At 44.3% G+C, this 18,794-nt stretch overlaps 1 protein-coding gene across 1 annotated transcript in view; it reads left to right on the forward strand.

Annotated features, from left to right (window-relative positions):
- LOC124789690 (CD151 antigen-like) overlaps positions 1–17,992 on the forward strand; it is a 131,494-nt gene extending 113,502 nt beyond the window's left edge. Inside the window, exons 4-6 of the mRNA XM_047257129.1 lie at positions 1,390–1,563; positions 17,206–17,361; positions 17,535–17,992. Coding sequence (XP_047113085.1) covers positions 1,390–1,563; positions 17,206–17,361; positions 17,535–17,684 — 480 coding nt within the window. The 3' untranslated portion in view covers positions 17,685–17,992. The remainder of the gene's footprint in view (positions 1–1,389; positions 1,564–17,205; positions 17,362–17,534) is intronic.
- The last annotated feature ends 802 nt before the right edge of the window (positions 17,993–18,794 follow it).

Genomic DNA, 18,794 nt, shown 5'->3' on the forward strand with positions numbered 1-18,794 from the left:
GTCCCTGTCCATATACTCCATGCTCGCTACTCTGAGATTCCCGCAAGAGGTCGGATGTATTTGTTCACCCGCACTGAGGAAGGTAGATCCATTGCCCATCTAGGCAAATCAATTAGATGATTGTGTACATGTCCGAAAGAACAGGCACCACACATTCCTATAATTCATCCACTTTTCCTAATCAAACGAAAGATATAAATTCTTTCCAGTACTTAATTCTATGGGCAGGAAGAAGAATATACTCGGTAGTTCCATTTAAAAAGTTTAAAACAGTCATCACATAGTACCGGCTCTTCTGTGCCTCCCATCCCCCACACAGATCCTCTACGACCTGATTCCTTTCCCCCATCCGCTCCTATTCCTCAAACATATCTGCATCCTCTACTCCTCCTGCCGCCTTGACCCCCTCACCCCCTGGTTGCTCCTCTCCTCTCCTGCCCCCACCCCCTGCTGCACCTTCACTGTTGTGACTCCCCTGCCCTCCATCTCTACACCCTTCATCTCCTTTCCCAAGGTGGCTTCCATCGGCTCCCGCTCCCGGATGATGCCCTCTCCCCCTCCATTTATCCCTCCTATCGACTCTGGTCCTGACCCCCCTCCTTTCCTCTGTCCTTTCCCTGGGGTCCCTCTACCCCCCTTTCCATCCTGTTTTTTCCCACCTACCCTCTCTCTGCCTCCCTTCCCCCCCATCCCCCCCGAGTCCTTTTGCATTCCCCTCGTCTGGCTTTCCCCAGTCCCTCTCATGTCTGCCCTGCCCCCTCCCCCCTCTTATGAGTCCTCGTCCTCCGTCAGCTCCTTCCCCCCTCCCCCCCCACTTCGTTTTCCCTCTCCTTCCCCCTTTTTTTTCCCATCATCTGTCCAGGTTCCCCCCATCTGCCCTCGACTGTGGTGTGCCATATTTGTGCCAACCTTTTAGTGCAGTGTTTAAGTGAGTGTTCAGTGTTTGTGCGTCTTTTCCAAAGTGTTGGGAACAAAAATCATGCTGTCGCTGGGTGTGATTTTTATATCTCTTGTGAACAGAAACCAGACTGTCGCCGTGTTTTTTTTAATTGTCTGTCTATTATTTTACCTGTCTGCTTCCTGTATATTTTATTAGCATCGCCAACCGTTTATTTTACATTTTACGTTCCAAAATTTTTCGCCATTTTACCATTTAAGTCACCGATTTTATCGCCTGCTTTTATTATTTATTATCTTCATTTTTTTACAACAAATTCTGTAGGCTGAAGAACGGCGTACTAAGCTGCTGCCAGCCCGGCCCCTTCGGGGGGGAAACGAATCTCAATAAAGGCTCTTCTGTCTGGATGCTCGTATGATATTATGAATTTTATTTCTAAACCCGCAGCCGTCTTCCTCCTACAGTACTCGATTAATTTTTGCTTGTTTCAGTACACCTACTTGCTGCTACTCATTTTCCTGCTCGAGGCGATGGTCGGCGTCCTGGCGTACGTATACGAGAGCAGAGTGCACGACGAGCTATCAGCAAATCTGAACAGCACATTTATTCAATCGTACAACGTCGACACGGACAAAACAGCAGCCATTGATCAGATGCAGCAACAGGTAAGGTTATAAATTTGTGAGTGATACTAGTACCATGTTGATGTAACTAGCCCTTGGGTGCTGTAGGTGTCTGCCTTAAAAATAAAATTCAGATAAAGAGTATCGTGATCCAGATTTAATATTTCGTTGAGCACTTAAAAATAATTGTAAACATCCTGAGATACTTTATGTCACAAATGGCCAAACCACTGACAGTTTCACGATCTACGACGACACTTAAATCATGAGGCCCCAGAGTAGATATCAGTGTAAGACTTTTATGAATAAACTTGCTCAGTGCTTTGCTAGCTGAGAGCCGGCCGGAGTGGCCGAGCGGTTCTAGGCGCTACAGTCTGGAACCGCGCGACCGCTACGGTAGCAGGTTCGAATCCTGCCTCGGTCATGGATGTGTGTGATGTCCTTAGGTTAGTTAGGTTTAAGTAGTTCTAAGTTCTAGGGGACTGATGACCTCAGAAGTTAAGTCCCATAGTGCTCAGAGCCATTTGAAGCATTTGCTAGCTGAGACATTCACTCTCAGCTTATATGCTGCACCAGACTAATAGACATTTATTCGACAATCTGTAAAAATAAATACGACGACGAACAATTTCATTCACGATAGCCCGCCCGGCTAGCTGCGCGGTCTAGCGCGCTGATTCCCGAGCGGGAAGGCGTGCTGGTCCCCGGCAGGAATCCGCCAGACAGAGTCGTGTAGCGGTCTGGTGTTCCGGTCAGTCTGTGGATGCTTTTTAGGCGGTTTTCCATCTACTTCGGCGAATGCGGGCTGATTGCCCATTCTCCACCTCAGTTACACTATGTCGGCGATTGCTGCGCAAACACCATTTCTACGTATGCGCACACCATTGTTATTCTACCACGCAAAGTTCTTGGGTTACACTCGTCTGGCATGAGGCGTTCCCGGGAGGGTCCACTGGGGGCCGAACCGCACATTAACCATGGGTTCGGTGGAAGGAGGGGGGGGGGTTGATGGGGGGGGGGGCGGTGGACTGCTGTGGCCTGTTGTGGGTTTGTGAAGCAGTGAGGGCTCTGGCGGGGACGAAGCCTCTCCGTCTTTTCTAGGTTCCCAGTTCCATACATACATACATACAAAGCTACAGTGAATATTCTGTTACTGTTCTGTGATAATTTCTGGTGGTTATCGTAATGGAACAAGAATTAATAAATATTAGAGAACATGACACATATTTTCATGTGTTTGTCCACACAAGTCACATATATTTTGCCAGTTTTATTACCATATTGAGCCACCATCTGCAACCATAATTTCCATTGTAACCTTTATTTTTAACACAGGCTCACACTGCCGTGAGCTACTCTGCATATAGTTTGATGTAACGTTTATTTCATTGATTACTGTGCTGTGGGTAACCAGTTCAAACCCATCACCAATTATTTGTTATTTAGTAATTATCAACGTGACAGACCTTCATATCGGGGACTCGGGTTCGATTCCCGATTCTGCCATGGACTTTTCTTTAGTGGGATGATTGGACGCAGCCTCCTAATGCCAACTGAAGAGCTACCTGATTGAGAGCTGTCGGCTCCAAGATCGAAACATTTACAACGGCCGATAGTGCGGTCTGCTGATTCCATGCCCCTCCAAGTACATATCAGGATGAATGACTGAGGATGACATAGAGGCCGGTCGACAATCACGTGGTCTTCAGGGCTGGATCGTGGGGTTTCCTTTTCTTCATTCGTTAGTGATCATTATTTTTGGCATGTTCTAGAAATTTCTTATGTTTGAAGTCTTTGTACATCACTAAAACGAAATAGCGGATCATGACTTTGGGTGTCTGCCATGCTCCATTGAGTAATAACTGAGGACTAAGAATGTTACCAAGTTATATCTTTGTTGTTGTGGTCTTCAGTCCTGAGACTGGTTTGATGCAGCGTTCCTTGCTACTCTATCCTGTGCAAGCTTCTTCATCTCCCAGTACCTACTGCAACCTACATCCTTCTGAATCTGCTTAGTGTACTGATCTCTTGGTCTCCCCCTACGATTTTTACCCTCCACGCTGCCCTCCAATGCTAAATTTGTGATCCCTTGATGCCTCAAAACATGTCCTACCAACCGATCCCTTCTTCTAGTCAAGTTGTGCCACAAACTTCTCTTCTCCCCAATCCTATTCAATACCTCCTCATTAGTTACGTGATCTAGCCACCTTATCTTCAGCATTCTTCTGTAGCACCACATTTCGGAAGCTTCTATTCTCTTCTTGTCCAAACTATTTATCGTCAATGTTTCACTTCCATACATGGCTACACTCGATACAAATACTTTCAGAAACGACTTCCTGACACCTAGTCTATACTCGATGTTAACAAATTTCTCTTCTTCAGAAACGATTTCCTTGCCATTGCCAGTCTACATTTTATATCCTCTCTACTTCGACCATCATCAATTATTTTGCTCCCCAAATAGTAAAACTCATCTACTACTGTAAGTGTCTCATTTCCTAATCTAATTCCATCAGCATCACCCGACTTAATTCGATTACATTCCAATATCTTCGTTTTGCTTTTGTTGATGTTCACCTTGTATCCTCCCTTCAAGACACTGTCCATGCCGTTCAACTGCTCTTCCAGGTCCTTTGCTGTCTCTGACAGAATTACAATGTCATCGGCGAACCTCAAAGTTTTTATTTCTTCTCCACGGATTTTAATACATACTCCGAATTTTTCTTTTGTTTCCTTCACTGCTTGCTCAATATACAGATTGAATAACATCGGGGATAGGCTACAACCCTGTCTCACTTCCTTCCCAACCACTGCTTCCCTTTCATGTCCCTCACACTTATAACTGCCGCCGGCCGCGGTGGTCTAGCGGTTCTGGCGCTGCAGTCCGGAACCGCGGGGCTGCTACGGTCGCAGGTTCGAATCCTGCCTCGGGCATGGGTGTGTGTGATGTCCTTAGGTTAGTTAGGTTCACGTAGTTCTAAGTTCTAGGGGACTTATGACCTAAGATGTTGAGTGGTCAGAGCCATTTGAACCATTTTTTATAACTGCCATCTGGTTTCTGTACAAATTGTAAATAGCTTTTCGCTCCCTGTATTTTACCCCTGCCACCTTCAGAATTTGAAATAGAGAATTCCAGTCAACATTGTCAAAAGCTTTCTCTAAGTCTACAAATTCTAGAAACGTAGGTTTGCTTTTCCTTAATCTATCTTCTAAGGTAAGTCATAGGTCAGTATTGCCTCACGTGTTCCAATAATTCTACGGAATCCAAACTGATCTTCTCCAGGGTCGGCTTCTACCAGTGCTAAAGCCACGAAATTTAACCGACAGGAAGAAGATGCCGTGATATGCAAATGATTAGCTCTTCAGTGCATTCACACAAGGTTGGCGCCGCTGGCGACACCTACAACGCGCTGACATGAGGAAAGTTTCGAACCGATTTCTCATACACAAACATCAGTTGACCGGCGTTGCCTCGTGAAAAGTTGATGCCTCGTGCAAGTAGGAGAAATGCCTACCATCACGTTTCCGACTTTGATAAAGGTCGGAGTGTAGCCTATCGCGATTGCGGTTTATCGTATCGCGAGCTACATTGCTACTCGCGTTGGTCGAGATCCAATGACTGTTAGCAGAATATGGAATCAGTGGGGTCAGGAGGGTAATACGGAACTCCGTGCTGGACCCCAACGGCCTCGTATCACTAGCAGTCGAGATGACAGGCATCTAATCCGCATGGCTGTAACGGATCGTGTAGCCACGTCTCGATCCCTGAGTCAACAGATGGGGACGTTTGCAAGACAACAACGATCTGCACGAACAGTTCGACGACGTTTGCAGCTCGGAGACCATGGCTGCGGTTACTCTTGAGGCTGCATCACAGACAGGAGCGCATGCGATGGTGTACTCAATCGACGAACCTGGGTGCACGAATGGAAAACGTCATTTTTTCGGATGAAGCCAGGTTCTGTGTACAGCATCATGATGGTCGCATCCGTGTTTGGCGACATCGCGATGAACGCAAATTGGAAGCGAGTATTCGTCATCGCCATACTGGCGTATCAAGCGGCGTGATGGTATGGGGTGCCATTGGTTACACGTTCCGGTCATCTCTTGTTCGCAATGACGGCACTTTGAACACTGGACGTTACATTTCTGATGTGTTACGACCCGTGGCTCTACCCTTCAAATGGTTCAAATGGCTCTGAGCACTATGGGACTTAACTACTGAGGTCATCAGTCCCCTAGAACTGAGAACTACTTAAACCTAACTAACCTAAGGACATCACACACATCCATGCCCGAGGCAGGATTCGAACCTGCGACCGTAGCGGTCACGCGGTTCCAAACTGACGCGCTTAGAACCGCACGGCCACACCGGCCGGCGCTCTACCCTTCATTCGATCCCTGCGAAGCCCTACATTTCAGCAGGATAATGCACGACCACATGTTGCAGGTCCTGTACGGGCATTTCTGGATGCAGAAAATGTTCGACTGCTGCCCTGGCCAGCACATTCCCCAGATCTCTCACCAACTGAAAACGTCGAGCTACTGGCTTCTCACAATACGCCAGTCACTACTCTTGATGAACTGTGGTATCGTGTTGAAGCTGCATGGGCAGCTGTACCTGTACACGCCATCCAAGCTCTGTTTGACTCAATGCCCAGGCGTATCAAGGCCGTTATTACGGCCAGAGGTGGTTGTTATGGGTACTGATTTCGCAGGATCTATGCACCCAAACAGCGTGAAAGTGTAATCACATGTCAGTTCTAGTATTTGTCCAATGAATACCCGTTTATCGTCTTCATTTCATCTTGGTGTAGCAATTTTAATGGCCAGTAGTGTATTATATTCTTCTTGAAGTCTGAGGGTATTTCACCTGTCTCATACATCTTGCTTACCAGATGGTAGAGTTTTGTCAGTACTGGCTCTCCCAAGGCTGTCAGTAGTAGTAATGGAATGTTGTCTACTCCAGGGGCCTTGTTTCGACTCTGGTCTTTCAGTGCTCTGTCAAACTCCTCACGCAGTATCGTATCTCCCATTTCATCTTCATCTACATCCTCTTCCATTTCCATAATATTGTCCTCAAGTACATCGCCCTTATATAGACCCTTTATATACTCCTTCCACCTTTCTGCTTTCCCCTCCTTGCTTAGAACTGGGTTTCCACCTGTGCTCTTGATATTCATATAAGTGGTTCTCTTTTCTCCAAAGGTCTCTTTAATTTTCCTGTAGGCAGTACCTATCTTACCCCTAGTGAGATAAGCCTCTTCATCCTTACATTTGTCCTCTAGCCATCCCTGCTTAGCCATTTTGCACTTCCTGTCGATTTCATTTTTGAGAGGTTTGTATTCCTTTTTGCCTGCTTCATTTACTGCATTTTCATATTTTCTGCTTTCATCAATTAAATTCAATATTTCTTCTGTTGCCCAAGGATTTGTACTAGCTAAGTTTTTTTACCTACTTGATCCTCTGCTGCTTTCACTATTTCATCCCTCAAAGCTACCCATTCTTTTTCTACTGTATTTCTTTCCCCCATTCTTGTCAATGGTTCCCTAATGCTGTCCCTGAAACTCTCTACAACCTCTGATTCCGTCAGTTTATCCAGGTCTCATCTCCTTAAATTCGCTCCTTTTTGCAGTTTCTTCAGTTTTAAACTACAGTTTATAACCAATAGATTATGGTCAGAGTCGACATCTGCCGCTGGAAATGTAATACAGTTTAAAACCTGGTTCCTGAATCTCTGTCTTACCATTATATAATCTATCTGAGACATTCCAGTATCTCCAGGCTTCTTCCGTGTATACAACCTTCTTTTATGACTCTTGAACCAAGTGTTAGCTATGATTAAGTTGTGCTCTGTGCAAAATTGTACCAGGCGGCTTCTTCTTTCAATCCTTACCCCCAGTCCATATTCACCTACTACTTTTCCTTATCTTTCTTTTCCTACTATCTAATTCCAGTCACCGATGACTATTAAATTTTTGTCTCCCTTCACTGTCTGAATTTCTTTTATCTCATCATACATTTCATCAATCTCTTCGTCATCTGCAGAGCTAGTTGGCATATAAACTAGTACTACTGTAGTAGGCGTGGGCTTCGTGTCTATCTTGGCCACAATAATGCGTTCACTATGCTGTTTGTAGTAGCTTACCCGCACTCCTATTTTTTTATTCATTATTAAACCTACTGCTGCATAACCCCTATTTGATTTTGTATTTGTAACCCTGTATTCACCTGACCAAAAGTCTTGTTCCTCCTGCCACGGAACTTCACTTATTCCTACTATATCTATCTTTAACTTATCCACTTCACTTTTTAAATTTTCTGACCTACCTGCCGGATTGAGGGATCTGACATTCCACGCTCCGATCCGTAGAACGCCATTTTTCTTTCTCCTGATAACGATGTCCTCCTGTGTAGTCCCCGCCCGGATATCCGAATGGGGAACTATTTTACCTCCGGAATATTTTACCCAAGAGGACGCCATCATCGTTAGCCATACAGTAAAGCTGCATGCCCTCGGGAAAAATTACGGCTGTAATTTCCCCTTGCTTCCAGCCGCTCGCAGTACCAGCACAGCAAGGCCGTTTGGGTTAGTGTTACAACACCAGATCAATCAATAATCCAGACTGTTGCCCCTGCAACTACTGAAAAGGCTGCTGCCCCTCTTCAGGAACCACACGTTTGTCTGGCCTCTCAACAGATACCCCTCCGTTGTGGTTGTACCTACGGTACGGCCATCTGTATCGCTGAGGCACACAAGCCTCCCCACCAACGGCATGGTCTATGGTTCATGAGGGGGGGGGGGGTTTATATCTTTATCCTTCCCAAATTAAGTACGCAACAAAATGTTATTACATTCACAATCATTTACATAACAATAATTGAAATTTCCGACAGCTATCGATAATCAAAGCGGAAACAATCATTCGCCTTGTCATTGTGCGTACTTTTTATTGGACTTTGAGAGCTTCAGTAACACGTATGTCTTCTGTGATCGTCTGTCACTGCCTGACACCTAAGTGGCATGTTCCATGTAACTCTACAGAGGCCACTCTGTGGTATCCGCTCCTATCTTTCAATGAGATCCATTGAGAGTTCTTGGAGAGTCTGAGGCGAAACAAGACGAGTGCAGACACATCTGTCAGGCATGTGCCCCACATACAAGATGGGGTTTAGGCAGGGCTCACCACTTGTCACTCCATTACTTCAGTGCCCAGCCTCCGCAAGACATCCCTCTAGTCGCCCACCCTATCGGCCCCGCGTGAGAAGGAATTCGGGGCAACCACCGTACGCATCACCCATTATATGATGCATCAGGATATGTTCGAAGAGCTGCCTGGCGGTAAGGACACCATGGGCAACGACAAGATCTGGTACTGCTGCGAACACTGATGCCTCCCCACACTGTCACACAACCTTGATCTAATCTGTCGATTTCCTGATCAACATTTGGTAGGTACCGCTCACCATGGCGTCTCAACATACGAGCACTTTCCATCAGAGGAAAATTGGACACATCTGTGAGTGAAACGTTTCGCAACGTTTGTCTGTTCATACGGGAACGGCAGAAGTGAAACTGAGTTGTGAGCTGTTGTCGTTTCAAATGGGATTCTCAAACAGAACGTCTGGGTCGTGAGGTCCTTCCTCGTTACCTGTTGCTTACAGTCTGATCGGACACAGCGGCTCCAGTGACCCACCTGAGATCTTCTTGCGGTGCTCTGGCGGTAGCCGTATGACGTCGCAGAGCAGAGATGGCCGGATATCGGTCTTCCTGTGGAGCTGTAATGCTTCGGCGACCTTGTCCAACTCGCCCTGTTTACTGACCTGTCTCCCCAGGGGGTGTCCACATCCTGTGGATGGCAGGTGGGAGACACTGGCACATGCAGCAACAAGCCCGAAAGTCTGTTCTTTTTGGATCAAATAGACTGTCCTTGGTACTCGCACTGCGTTAAAATGTCGCTTTCTACATCTACATGTACATTTATACTCCGCAAGCCACCCAACGGTGTGTAGCGGAGGGCACTTTACGTGCCACTGTCAATACCTCCCTTTCCTGTTCCAGTCGCGTATGGTTCGCGGGAAGAACGACTGTCGGAAAGCCTCCATGTGCGCTCGAATCTCTCTAATTCTACATTCGTGATCTCCTCGGGAGGTATAAGTAGGGGGAAGCAATATATTCGATACCTCATCCAGAAACGCACCCTCTCGAAACCTGGCGAGCAAGCTACACCGCGATGCAGAGCGCCTCTCTTGCAGAGTCTGCCACTTGAGTTTGTTAAACATCTCCGTAACGCTATCACGCTTGCCAAACAACCCTGTGACGAAACGCGCCGCTCTTCTTTGGATCTCTATCTCCTCTGTCAAACCGACCTAGTACGGATCCCACACTGATGAGCAATACTCAAGTATAGGTCGAACGAGTGTTTTGTAAGCCACCTCCTTTGTTGATGGCCTACATTTTCTAAGGACTCTCCCAATTAATCTCAACCTGGCACCCGCCTTACCAACAATTATTTTTATGTGATAATTCCACTTAAGATCGTTCCGTACGTATACTCACAGATATTTTACAGAAGTAACGGCTACCAGTGTTTGTTCCGCAATCATATAATCATACAATAAAGGATCCTTCTTTCTATGTATTCGCAATACTTTACATTTGTCTATGTTAAGGGTCAGTTGCCACTCCTTGGACCAAGTGCATATCCGCTGCAGATCTTCCTGCATTTCGCTGCAATTTTCTAATGCTGCAACTTCTCTCTATGCTACAGCATCAACCGCGAAAAGCCGCATTGAACTTCCGACAGTATCTTCTAGGTCATTTACATATATTTTGAAAAGCAATGGTCCCATAACACTCCCCTCTGGCACGCCAGAGGTTACTTTAACATCTGTAGACGTCTCTCCACTGAGAAAAACATGCTGTGTTCTGTTTGCTAAAAACTCTTCAATCCAGCCACACAGCTGGTCTGATATTTCGTAGGCTCTTACTTTGTTTATCAGGCGACAGTGCGGATCTGTATCGAACGCCTTCCGGAAGTTAACGAAAATGGCATGTATCTGGGAGCCTGTAACTGATATTTTCTGGGTCTCATGAACAAATAAAGCGAGTTGGATCTCACACGATCGCTGTTTCCGGAATCCGTGTTGATTCCTACAGAGTAGATTCTGGGTTTCCTGAAATGACATTATACGCGAGCAAAAAACATGTTCTAAAATTCTACAACAGATCGACGTCAGAGATAAAGGCCTATAGTTTTGCGCATCTGCTCGACGACCCTTCTTGAAAACTGAAACTACCTCTGCTCTTTTCCAATCATTTGGAACCCTCCGTTCCTCCAGAGACTGTGGTACACGGCTGTTAGAAGGGGGACAAGTTCTTTCGCGTACTCTGTGTAGAATCGAATTGGTATCCCGTCAGGTCCAGTGGACTTTCCTCTGTTGAGTGATTTCAGTTGCTTTTCTATTCCTTGGACACTTATTTCGATGTCAGCCATTTTTTCGTTCATGCGAGGATTTAGAGAAGGAACTGCAGTGCGGTCTTCCTCTGTGAAACAGCTTTGGAAAAAGGTGTTTAGTATTTCAGCTTTACGCGTGTCATCCTCTGTTTCAATGCCATTATCATCCCAGAGTGTGTGGATATGCTGTTTCGATCCACTTACTGATTTAACATTAGACCAGAACTTCCTAGGATTTTCTGTCAAGTCGGTACATAGAATTTTACTTTAGAATTCACTGAACGCTTCACGCATAGCCCTCCTTACGCTAACTTTGACATCGTTTAGCTTCTGTTTGTCTGAGAGGTTTTGGCTGCGTTTAAATTTGCAGTGAAGCTCCCTTTGCTTTCGCTGTAGTTTCCTAACTTTGTTGTTGTACCACGGTGGGTTTTTCCCGTCCCTCACAGTTTTACTCGGCACGTCCCTGTCTAAAACGCATTTTACGATTGCCTTGAACTTTTTCCATAAACACTCAACATTGTCAGTGTCGGAACAGAAATTTTCGTTTTGATCTGTTAGGTAGTCTGAAATGTGCCTGCTATTACTCTTGCTAAGCAGATAAATCTTCCTCCCTTTTTTTATATTCCTGTTTACTTCCATATTCACGTGCTTGGTTGAATACAACGTCCACAAGTGACAGTTGCCGCCTGCGCACGCCACCAGAGAACTAGAGAACTATGGGACAAGGGTACTGACTTCCTTCTGAGGGGCCACCTTATATGTAATGCATAACACAGCCGATAGATGGCAAATGACCTTAACTTTTGCGTACTTTCAAAACGAAGATCACAGGCTACACAATAAGACCAAAGCTGCCGCCATTGTCAAAATAGATTTAACATATCGGATGATGATACATGTGTCCTTCTAATTCTTTCGAGCTGTATACGGAGTGTACATAAAAGTCTGACAACACTTTCAATTATTTATTGCACAAGAACCAAACATTGTACAAATATCATACATATGTCATTTTGAAGAGAAACCCTGAAAGCTTTCTTTATTTCATGTATACTGCCACAGCGTAGTTTGGTAATTTGCCGATAGTCAGCGCTAGTCGCAAACATGGCGAGTTCAGGTGCGGAGCGAGCGTTCTGTGTCTTGGAGTTCGAAATCGTCTCCCCGATTACCAAATCTCACTCTGTGTGACCTTTTTCTGTGGGGGACACATTAAAGATCTGGTGTATGCACCGCCTCTACCACGTGATGTAGAAGAGCTCCGGGAGAGAATACGGGAAGCGACTGCCGCAGTCGACGATGCCATGCTGGCAAGAATTCGATTACCGTATTGACGTCTACCAGGTCACTCATGGTTCGCATATCGAAAGTTTGCAAAAAGCACTTTCAGAGTTTATCTTCGAAATGCAATATGTATGACATCTGTACAATGTTTAGTTCTTGTGCAATAAATAATTGAAAGTGTTCCCGGACTTTATGTACACCGTGTATATTCTGGAAAACTGAATGCGTACAAGTACACTGCTGGCCACCGTAAATGCAACACCAAGAAAGACAAGAGGTAGCACAACAAAATTTATTTTGTAGATAACATGTTGACCAAGTATCAAATGATTAGGTTTACAGACGTCTGTGACATGTGGTTCCTGCCAGAATCAGTAGCCAGAGTAGCCGCCATTGTTGGAGATCACCGCTGCCACACGTCTCGGCATTGAGTCAAAGAGACGTTGGATGTGTTCCTGGGGTACAGCAGCCCAAGCAGCTTCCACACGTTGCCAAAGATCATCTGGTGTGGCAGCTGGGGATGTAATCTGGGTCACTCGTTGAGCAACCATGGACCACATGTTTTCTATCGGCGAAAGATCCGGAGAGCGAGCCGGCCAGGGAAGCAATTCAATCTGGTTATTGACGAAGAACCTTTGGACAATGCGTGCCACGTGTGGTCGCGCATTATCCTGTTGAAATATGGCTGTGGCCGAGCCCTGAATGTAAGGAAGGACAACTGGCTCCAGCACCTCGGATATGTAGCGCCGGCTATTTAAAGTACCGGCAATGCGTACTAGAGGCGTGCGAGAGAAATATCCAATACCGCCCCATACCATAATACCCGGTGCAAGACCAGTGTGGCGGTGCATAATGCAGCTGTCCAGCATCCTCTCTCCACGGTGTTTCCACACTCGAATCCGACCATCGTGGTGCTGCAGACAGAAGCGTGCCTCGTCAGTAAAGACAACGTCATTCCATTCTGCCGTCCACATCCGTCTGTCATCACACCATTGGCGACGGAGACGTCTGTGGTTCTGCGTCAATGGTAGACGAAGCAATGGACGTCTTGCGGACAGACCACTCTGCTGTAAACGGCGTCGAATGGTACGCGCAGACACTGGATGATGCGTTACAGACGCAATGTGCTGTGCTACGGTTCGGGATGTCACTGAGCGATCCGTCACGGCCATGCGCACAATTTGCCTATCAGCACGTGCAGTGGTGCACCGAGGTGAATGCGATCGACCACGTCGGTCCGTCGTACCCTCCTGCATCCAACGGTCACATATCCGCATTACAGTTGTTTGGTTTCGTCCAACACGACTAGCGATTTCTCTGTATGATAATCCACAATCTCGGTAAGCCACTATCCTTCCTCTGTCGAACTCGGATACTTGATCAAACGATGTTCGCTGTTGTCTACGAGGCATAACTGATCGTCTTGTGAAACAACCACAAGGTAAACACACGTGCCGAACGTACACTCGTCGAAATCGCCAAGCCTTAAATGGCGCTATGAGGTGGCGCCACAAGCGCGCGTGATGTGCGTCTGCGCTGAAATTCTAATCAGTTGCATATCTCATCGCTGCAAACCCATGGTGTAAATTTCACTCGATTCGGATGCTTCCTTCAGGGTGTTGCATTTACGGTGACCAGCAGTGTAGCAGCGAACTCCGTCCAAGAGTTCAGTTCTCATCTAGCCGCGTGTTGGTGTTTCTAATAAACGTGCTTTCTGTGCTTACTATTGTACTTCGTTGACGATCCTGCTTGGGCTTGATTATGGAGACGCCACATTCGTCATCAGTGTGTCTCCAATACGGGAACATAAAAACGGTCTTTTACGTGGGCAGGGACCGGATTGCAAGGAACACTTTATTCAGACAACCAGCATCCAACCAACGCCTATCTGGAACCACCGCCGCCAAGTATAACGCCCTGTGTAGGAACAAACAGTTGGTTGACAAGAGACCATGCAGCGGTACGTTTCCATTGTGCACGCCCTTTACACATTGTATCCTACTACAGAAGAAGAAGACGAGTTTTCGATGAGTGTTTGGGAGAGATCCACAGGCTTTTGTGGCGTCAGAACTTCCTGTTCACAGATCAAGGCCTTAACACAGAAGAACAGGGCCAAAACAAAAAGACTCACTCACCAACCCATATTTTTGGATGTAGGCTGTGGCTCAAGATGCGATGCAGGATCCTGCTACACTTTTGCTGGCCAGGGTTTGGACATTATTTTGTGTGGAGGCTAAATGCACGTCGAGGTGAGGATGCTGTAGACCACCACTTCAGGATACTGGTGAACAGTGGCCTGTGAGTGGGGACCTGTCCGACGAATAATGGACCTTAAATAACTGGATATTTATTGTTCAACAATACACAAATTATGGATTGTCGTCCCAGGCTGCCCATGGCAGCAAGTCAGAGGCAGCATATGTCCTGCCAGGAATGTGCCAATGCCAGCGCGCAGTCGGTGTGGATGGTGCTGTGACAACAGGAGTGGCACAGGGCTACTGAGGTGGCTAGACAACTCTGGACGTTATCTGTGCTGCCAACGCCAGCCAGCAGCCCCTGTGCAGTGAGTCGAGAAGTGCCAAGTCTCCAGACGGGGGAGCAGCCAGCAGCAGTGGAGTGTTTCCCACAGCTGCAGGAAGAGGGCGGTGGAGACTGCACACCGCTGTGATGACAGAAGAGCAGCTGCTCAACCACACCCAAGAGGTAGACCACCAGGTGGCCTCCTGATTGAAGGCATGTAAGTCCTTCCCATTAGACTCGGCATGGATGGTGATGATGTGGCTGACAGTGTCTCTAAGTCCCCAGGGTGTGACTTGCCATTCCATAGAAGCTGGTAGACAGTTCGATAAGCAGATGGTAGACCAACATTAGTCCCACCTTCAGGTTGGTCTGTTGCAGACTAAGGTGTCCCCACTGAAAAATGAACAGTATTTACATGGCATGTGCTTGTTATGCTACTGGACTGGTATCCTTGCCCCAACAGATACCGCCACTGCAGCTTGGGCACAGGGAAATTGGGCCATCCGAACTGTATCTTCTCTGTCTTTACCAGCATCCATATAATTTGGCACCTAGAATGCACAGTTAAGCTTTGGAATTAGGTAACCAGCTTGTGGTATACCTGTAATACTTGCAGTATGAGCAGTCTCCCCTTGTTGAAATCCATCCAGGCTGTTACTGCTTGATGCACTTTCCTCTGCTTGCTGTCTCATCAAAGAAGGTGTCTGAATTTTTACTTGGCTGCACCTAGTATATTATTTTGCAACACAACAGTTTCAAAAGGATCTCCAAGTGTTAATTCATGAAATGGAAGACAAAATTAAATTTGTAAAGGAAGGTGAAAAATTAGATATGTTGATGTGAGAATATATAAAACGCAAAACAAAATTGATAAGGGAAGAAAAGAATGTTAATTGAAGTGTGTGGAAGAGATTGATTAAAGAATGAAACCATGTTAAAAATCTCATTATTATCAACCTAATTTTTAACCATATCTATTTCTTATTTAAAAACGATTTATAAAATATACACATAAGACACCATACCATACATAATTAACAAAAACTGAAAAATCGTGAATCACATAAAAATTTAAGACAACTTGAAGAGGTACAAGGACTGGCCAATCGAAAAGATTAATAAACGTAGATGGTATCTGTTAAACACAATAAATGACTTAATTAATTCAGTGACAGATATACTGCATGAGAACGTTGCTACTGGTGAAGGGTATTATAAAAAGAGACAAACAGGAAATTATAAGAACTAAGAGAAGCAAGGGATGCATCTGGTAGTATCTCTATCCTCTTGCATTTAGCTTTTCATATAGCTTCTTCTCTGCTTCTTTTCATCAACGTAATGGGGAGGGATTTATAAACATTGTTTGACTGTACATCCAAGATTCTCGACACTCAGCTTCTTTTTCTGTGCTCAAAGCAAATCAAGTACCCAGGAACACTCCTCGGCCCAACTCAAAGTTTCTGTCTGCCATGACGTTTGTTCTCTTTCCCTTCATCCTTACTACTCCATTGTGGGATGCAAGGAAGCCTGTCTGAAATACAAACAATACACGAGAAGTACTGGCAGACTGAAGCCTTGAGTTGGGCAGTGGGTTGTGTCTTGAACACTCAGTTCATATCAGCATTATACACCCAAACACAGCCGTTGAATTTTAATGTCAAAGAATTTTTTAATGGAGTGTATAGTTTGCAGCATAATGAAATATTCATTCTAACAATAAAATATCGTTTCAAAAGCTTGAGACTAAATGTTTTATGTTTTATGGTTTAAATATTGGATGTGTGGAATGTCAAAGTGCTAATATATTCATTTCAAAAATGAAATTAAAGAGGCACTATAAACGATCAAAATAAAGTCTAAAGACACCAGCAACTTGTAGTCCCCTACACAACTGCCTAGATATATTTTGTATTTACAGTACTAATGTCTCATAATCATAATATTCAATAATAATTCATACTGAAATATTGTTTCATATTAACTGATACTCCAAGGCGAAGGACTGATGTGCTGAGCACAAGAGCACCAATATGAAAAAACTTCAGTATTAAGTCTGTTTTCATAAGCATTTACAGTACATAAAATGATGACCAGATAATATTAACATTCTAAGTAAGTAAGTAAACTCCACAACCTGTGTTACACTATCTGCACCCTCAATGTTAATAACGATTTGCTCTACAGCCATTCATAATTTTATATTCATTTATTACATGACTGTAAGCCACATACATTTCACGAAATCAACATAAAACAAACACACACACACACACACACACACACACACAAGAAAATTAAGAAACTTTTTTCAGTAAAAATAATATAGTAGACAGTAATTATACATGTACAGGAGGATTGCAGAAAGTTTTACCGATGCACAGAACTCATATGTGAATGCATTGCATCTTTCTTTCTGTTACAGTTCAAGTGCTGTGGGGCTGTAAGATTTGAGGACTGGCAGTACAGCACATGGTTAAAAAATAATCCTGATACGCCAAGCAAAGTTCCTGACTCATGCTGCAAAACACCTTCTGCACTATGTGGGAAACGTGATCACCCAAGCAACATTTACTACAATGTAAGTTTTTTAATACAGCAATTAGCTGTACCATTTTGACTGACAGTACTATATGGGTATCCCTGAATATTTTCAAAATTCGTTTAGAGAGAGAACATAAATTAATTAGATAATTTTGAAATCAGCCTCAATTCACTGTTGAAAATGTGTATACATAATTTATTTTTTTACAGGGATGTATATACCGCTTGGCAGAGGAGATACAAGCACATTTGTTAATTTTAGGCGCTGTTGGACTGGGAATATGCGTAATTCAAATTTTTGGCATGATCCTAAGTTGCTGGCTTTATATAAAGCTGAAGGATGTTGATAACATGGACTGACACAATTTCACATGATAGTTCTACACTTTCTGGACTGTGTTAGCAGTATTCACAGTGTGTGTGTAAATATGCATATTTATTAGAAGACTGTATTTATATTTTTTATGTTTCATTACATGTCATTACTTCTTGAACTGAAATGAAGTGAATTTCACATCAAAATCACAAACAAACAACCTACTAATCATATCAACATAATTGTAAAAAGCATATATGTATCATATATATTGACAAGATTTGCAATATTAAAGTTATTACTGTATATAATATACCTAAAGTTACATAATAAAATAATATTAATAGATTAAGGTTTGGCTAATGACAGATTTAATGTTGTGACAGATTGCCTGATCCTCTTCCTCTAATGACTCTTAAGTTAAGTTAATGTATTCCTGAAAAGCAAATATTTGAGAGATATCTCAGCATTATCATTGTTTACATGACAGATTCTTTTATTTTCACTTTAGTCTCCATTTCCTTGCAAGTATAATGAGCTGAATGTACAGCAATTAGATTTATCAGACCACACAGTGTATACAGCCATTGCCAGGAACAACAGTGCCAAATGGTAAATGAGGTATCCGGCTACCTCCTCCTAAACTAGATGTCAAAATGTAGCTCTCTCAGTATACCGGCCATTCATTAATAACTACATGATAATTATTACTCTGTACTCTTCGGTGCAGATTAATCTTGAATGCCCATTAGTTTATTATCGACATTTAAATCTTGATATTTTGCATCAAATAAGAATTTGATTATGATGTTATAGGTTCTTATGTTGGTCGACTATAGCAAACACTTTCTTGACATTAGTTATGGTACTGTATTATTGATGAGGTATGTTAACAACATTTTCCTTATTACCTTCTATTTTGGGCATTGTAATAAGGTTTGATATGTGTCTCCAGGAGTGATGCCATCAAAGACAGATGTCTGGATAAGGTGCAGTTGAAGTGCTCTGGGAGTTCCCCATGGTTTAGTATTATGTCTAGTGATGTCCCGTCATTTGCAACCTGTTTTGCCAGTTCGTATGTTTTTTCGGTGTCCAGGAATCCCCAGTGGGCTTTCACCTACATAAATGTGATGTGGCACTGCCTTCTTAGGTAT

Source organism: Schistocerca piceifrons, chromosome 3 (assembly GCF_021461385.2).
Source record: "Schistocerca piceifrons isolate TAMUIC-IGC-003096 chromosome 3, iqSchPice1.1, whole genome shotgun sequence".
NCBI lineage: Eukaryota > Metazoa > Arthropoda > Insecta > Orthoptera > Acrididae > Schistocerca > Schistocerca piceifrons.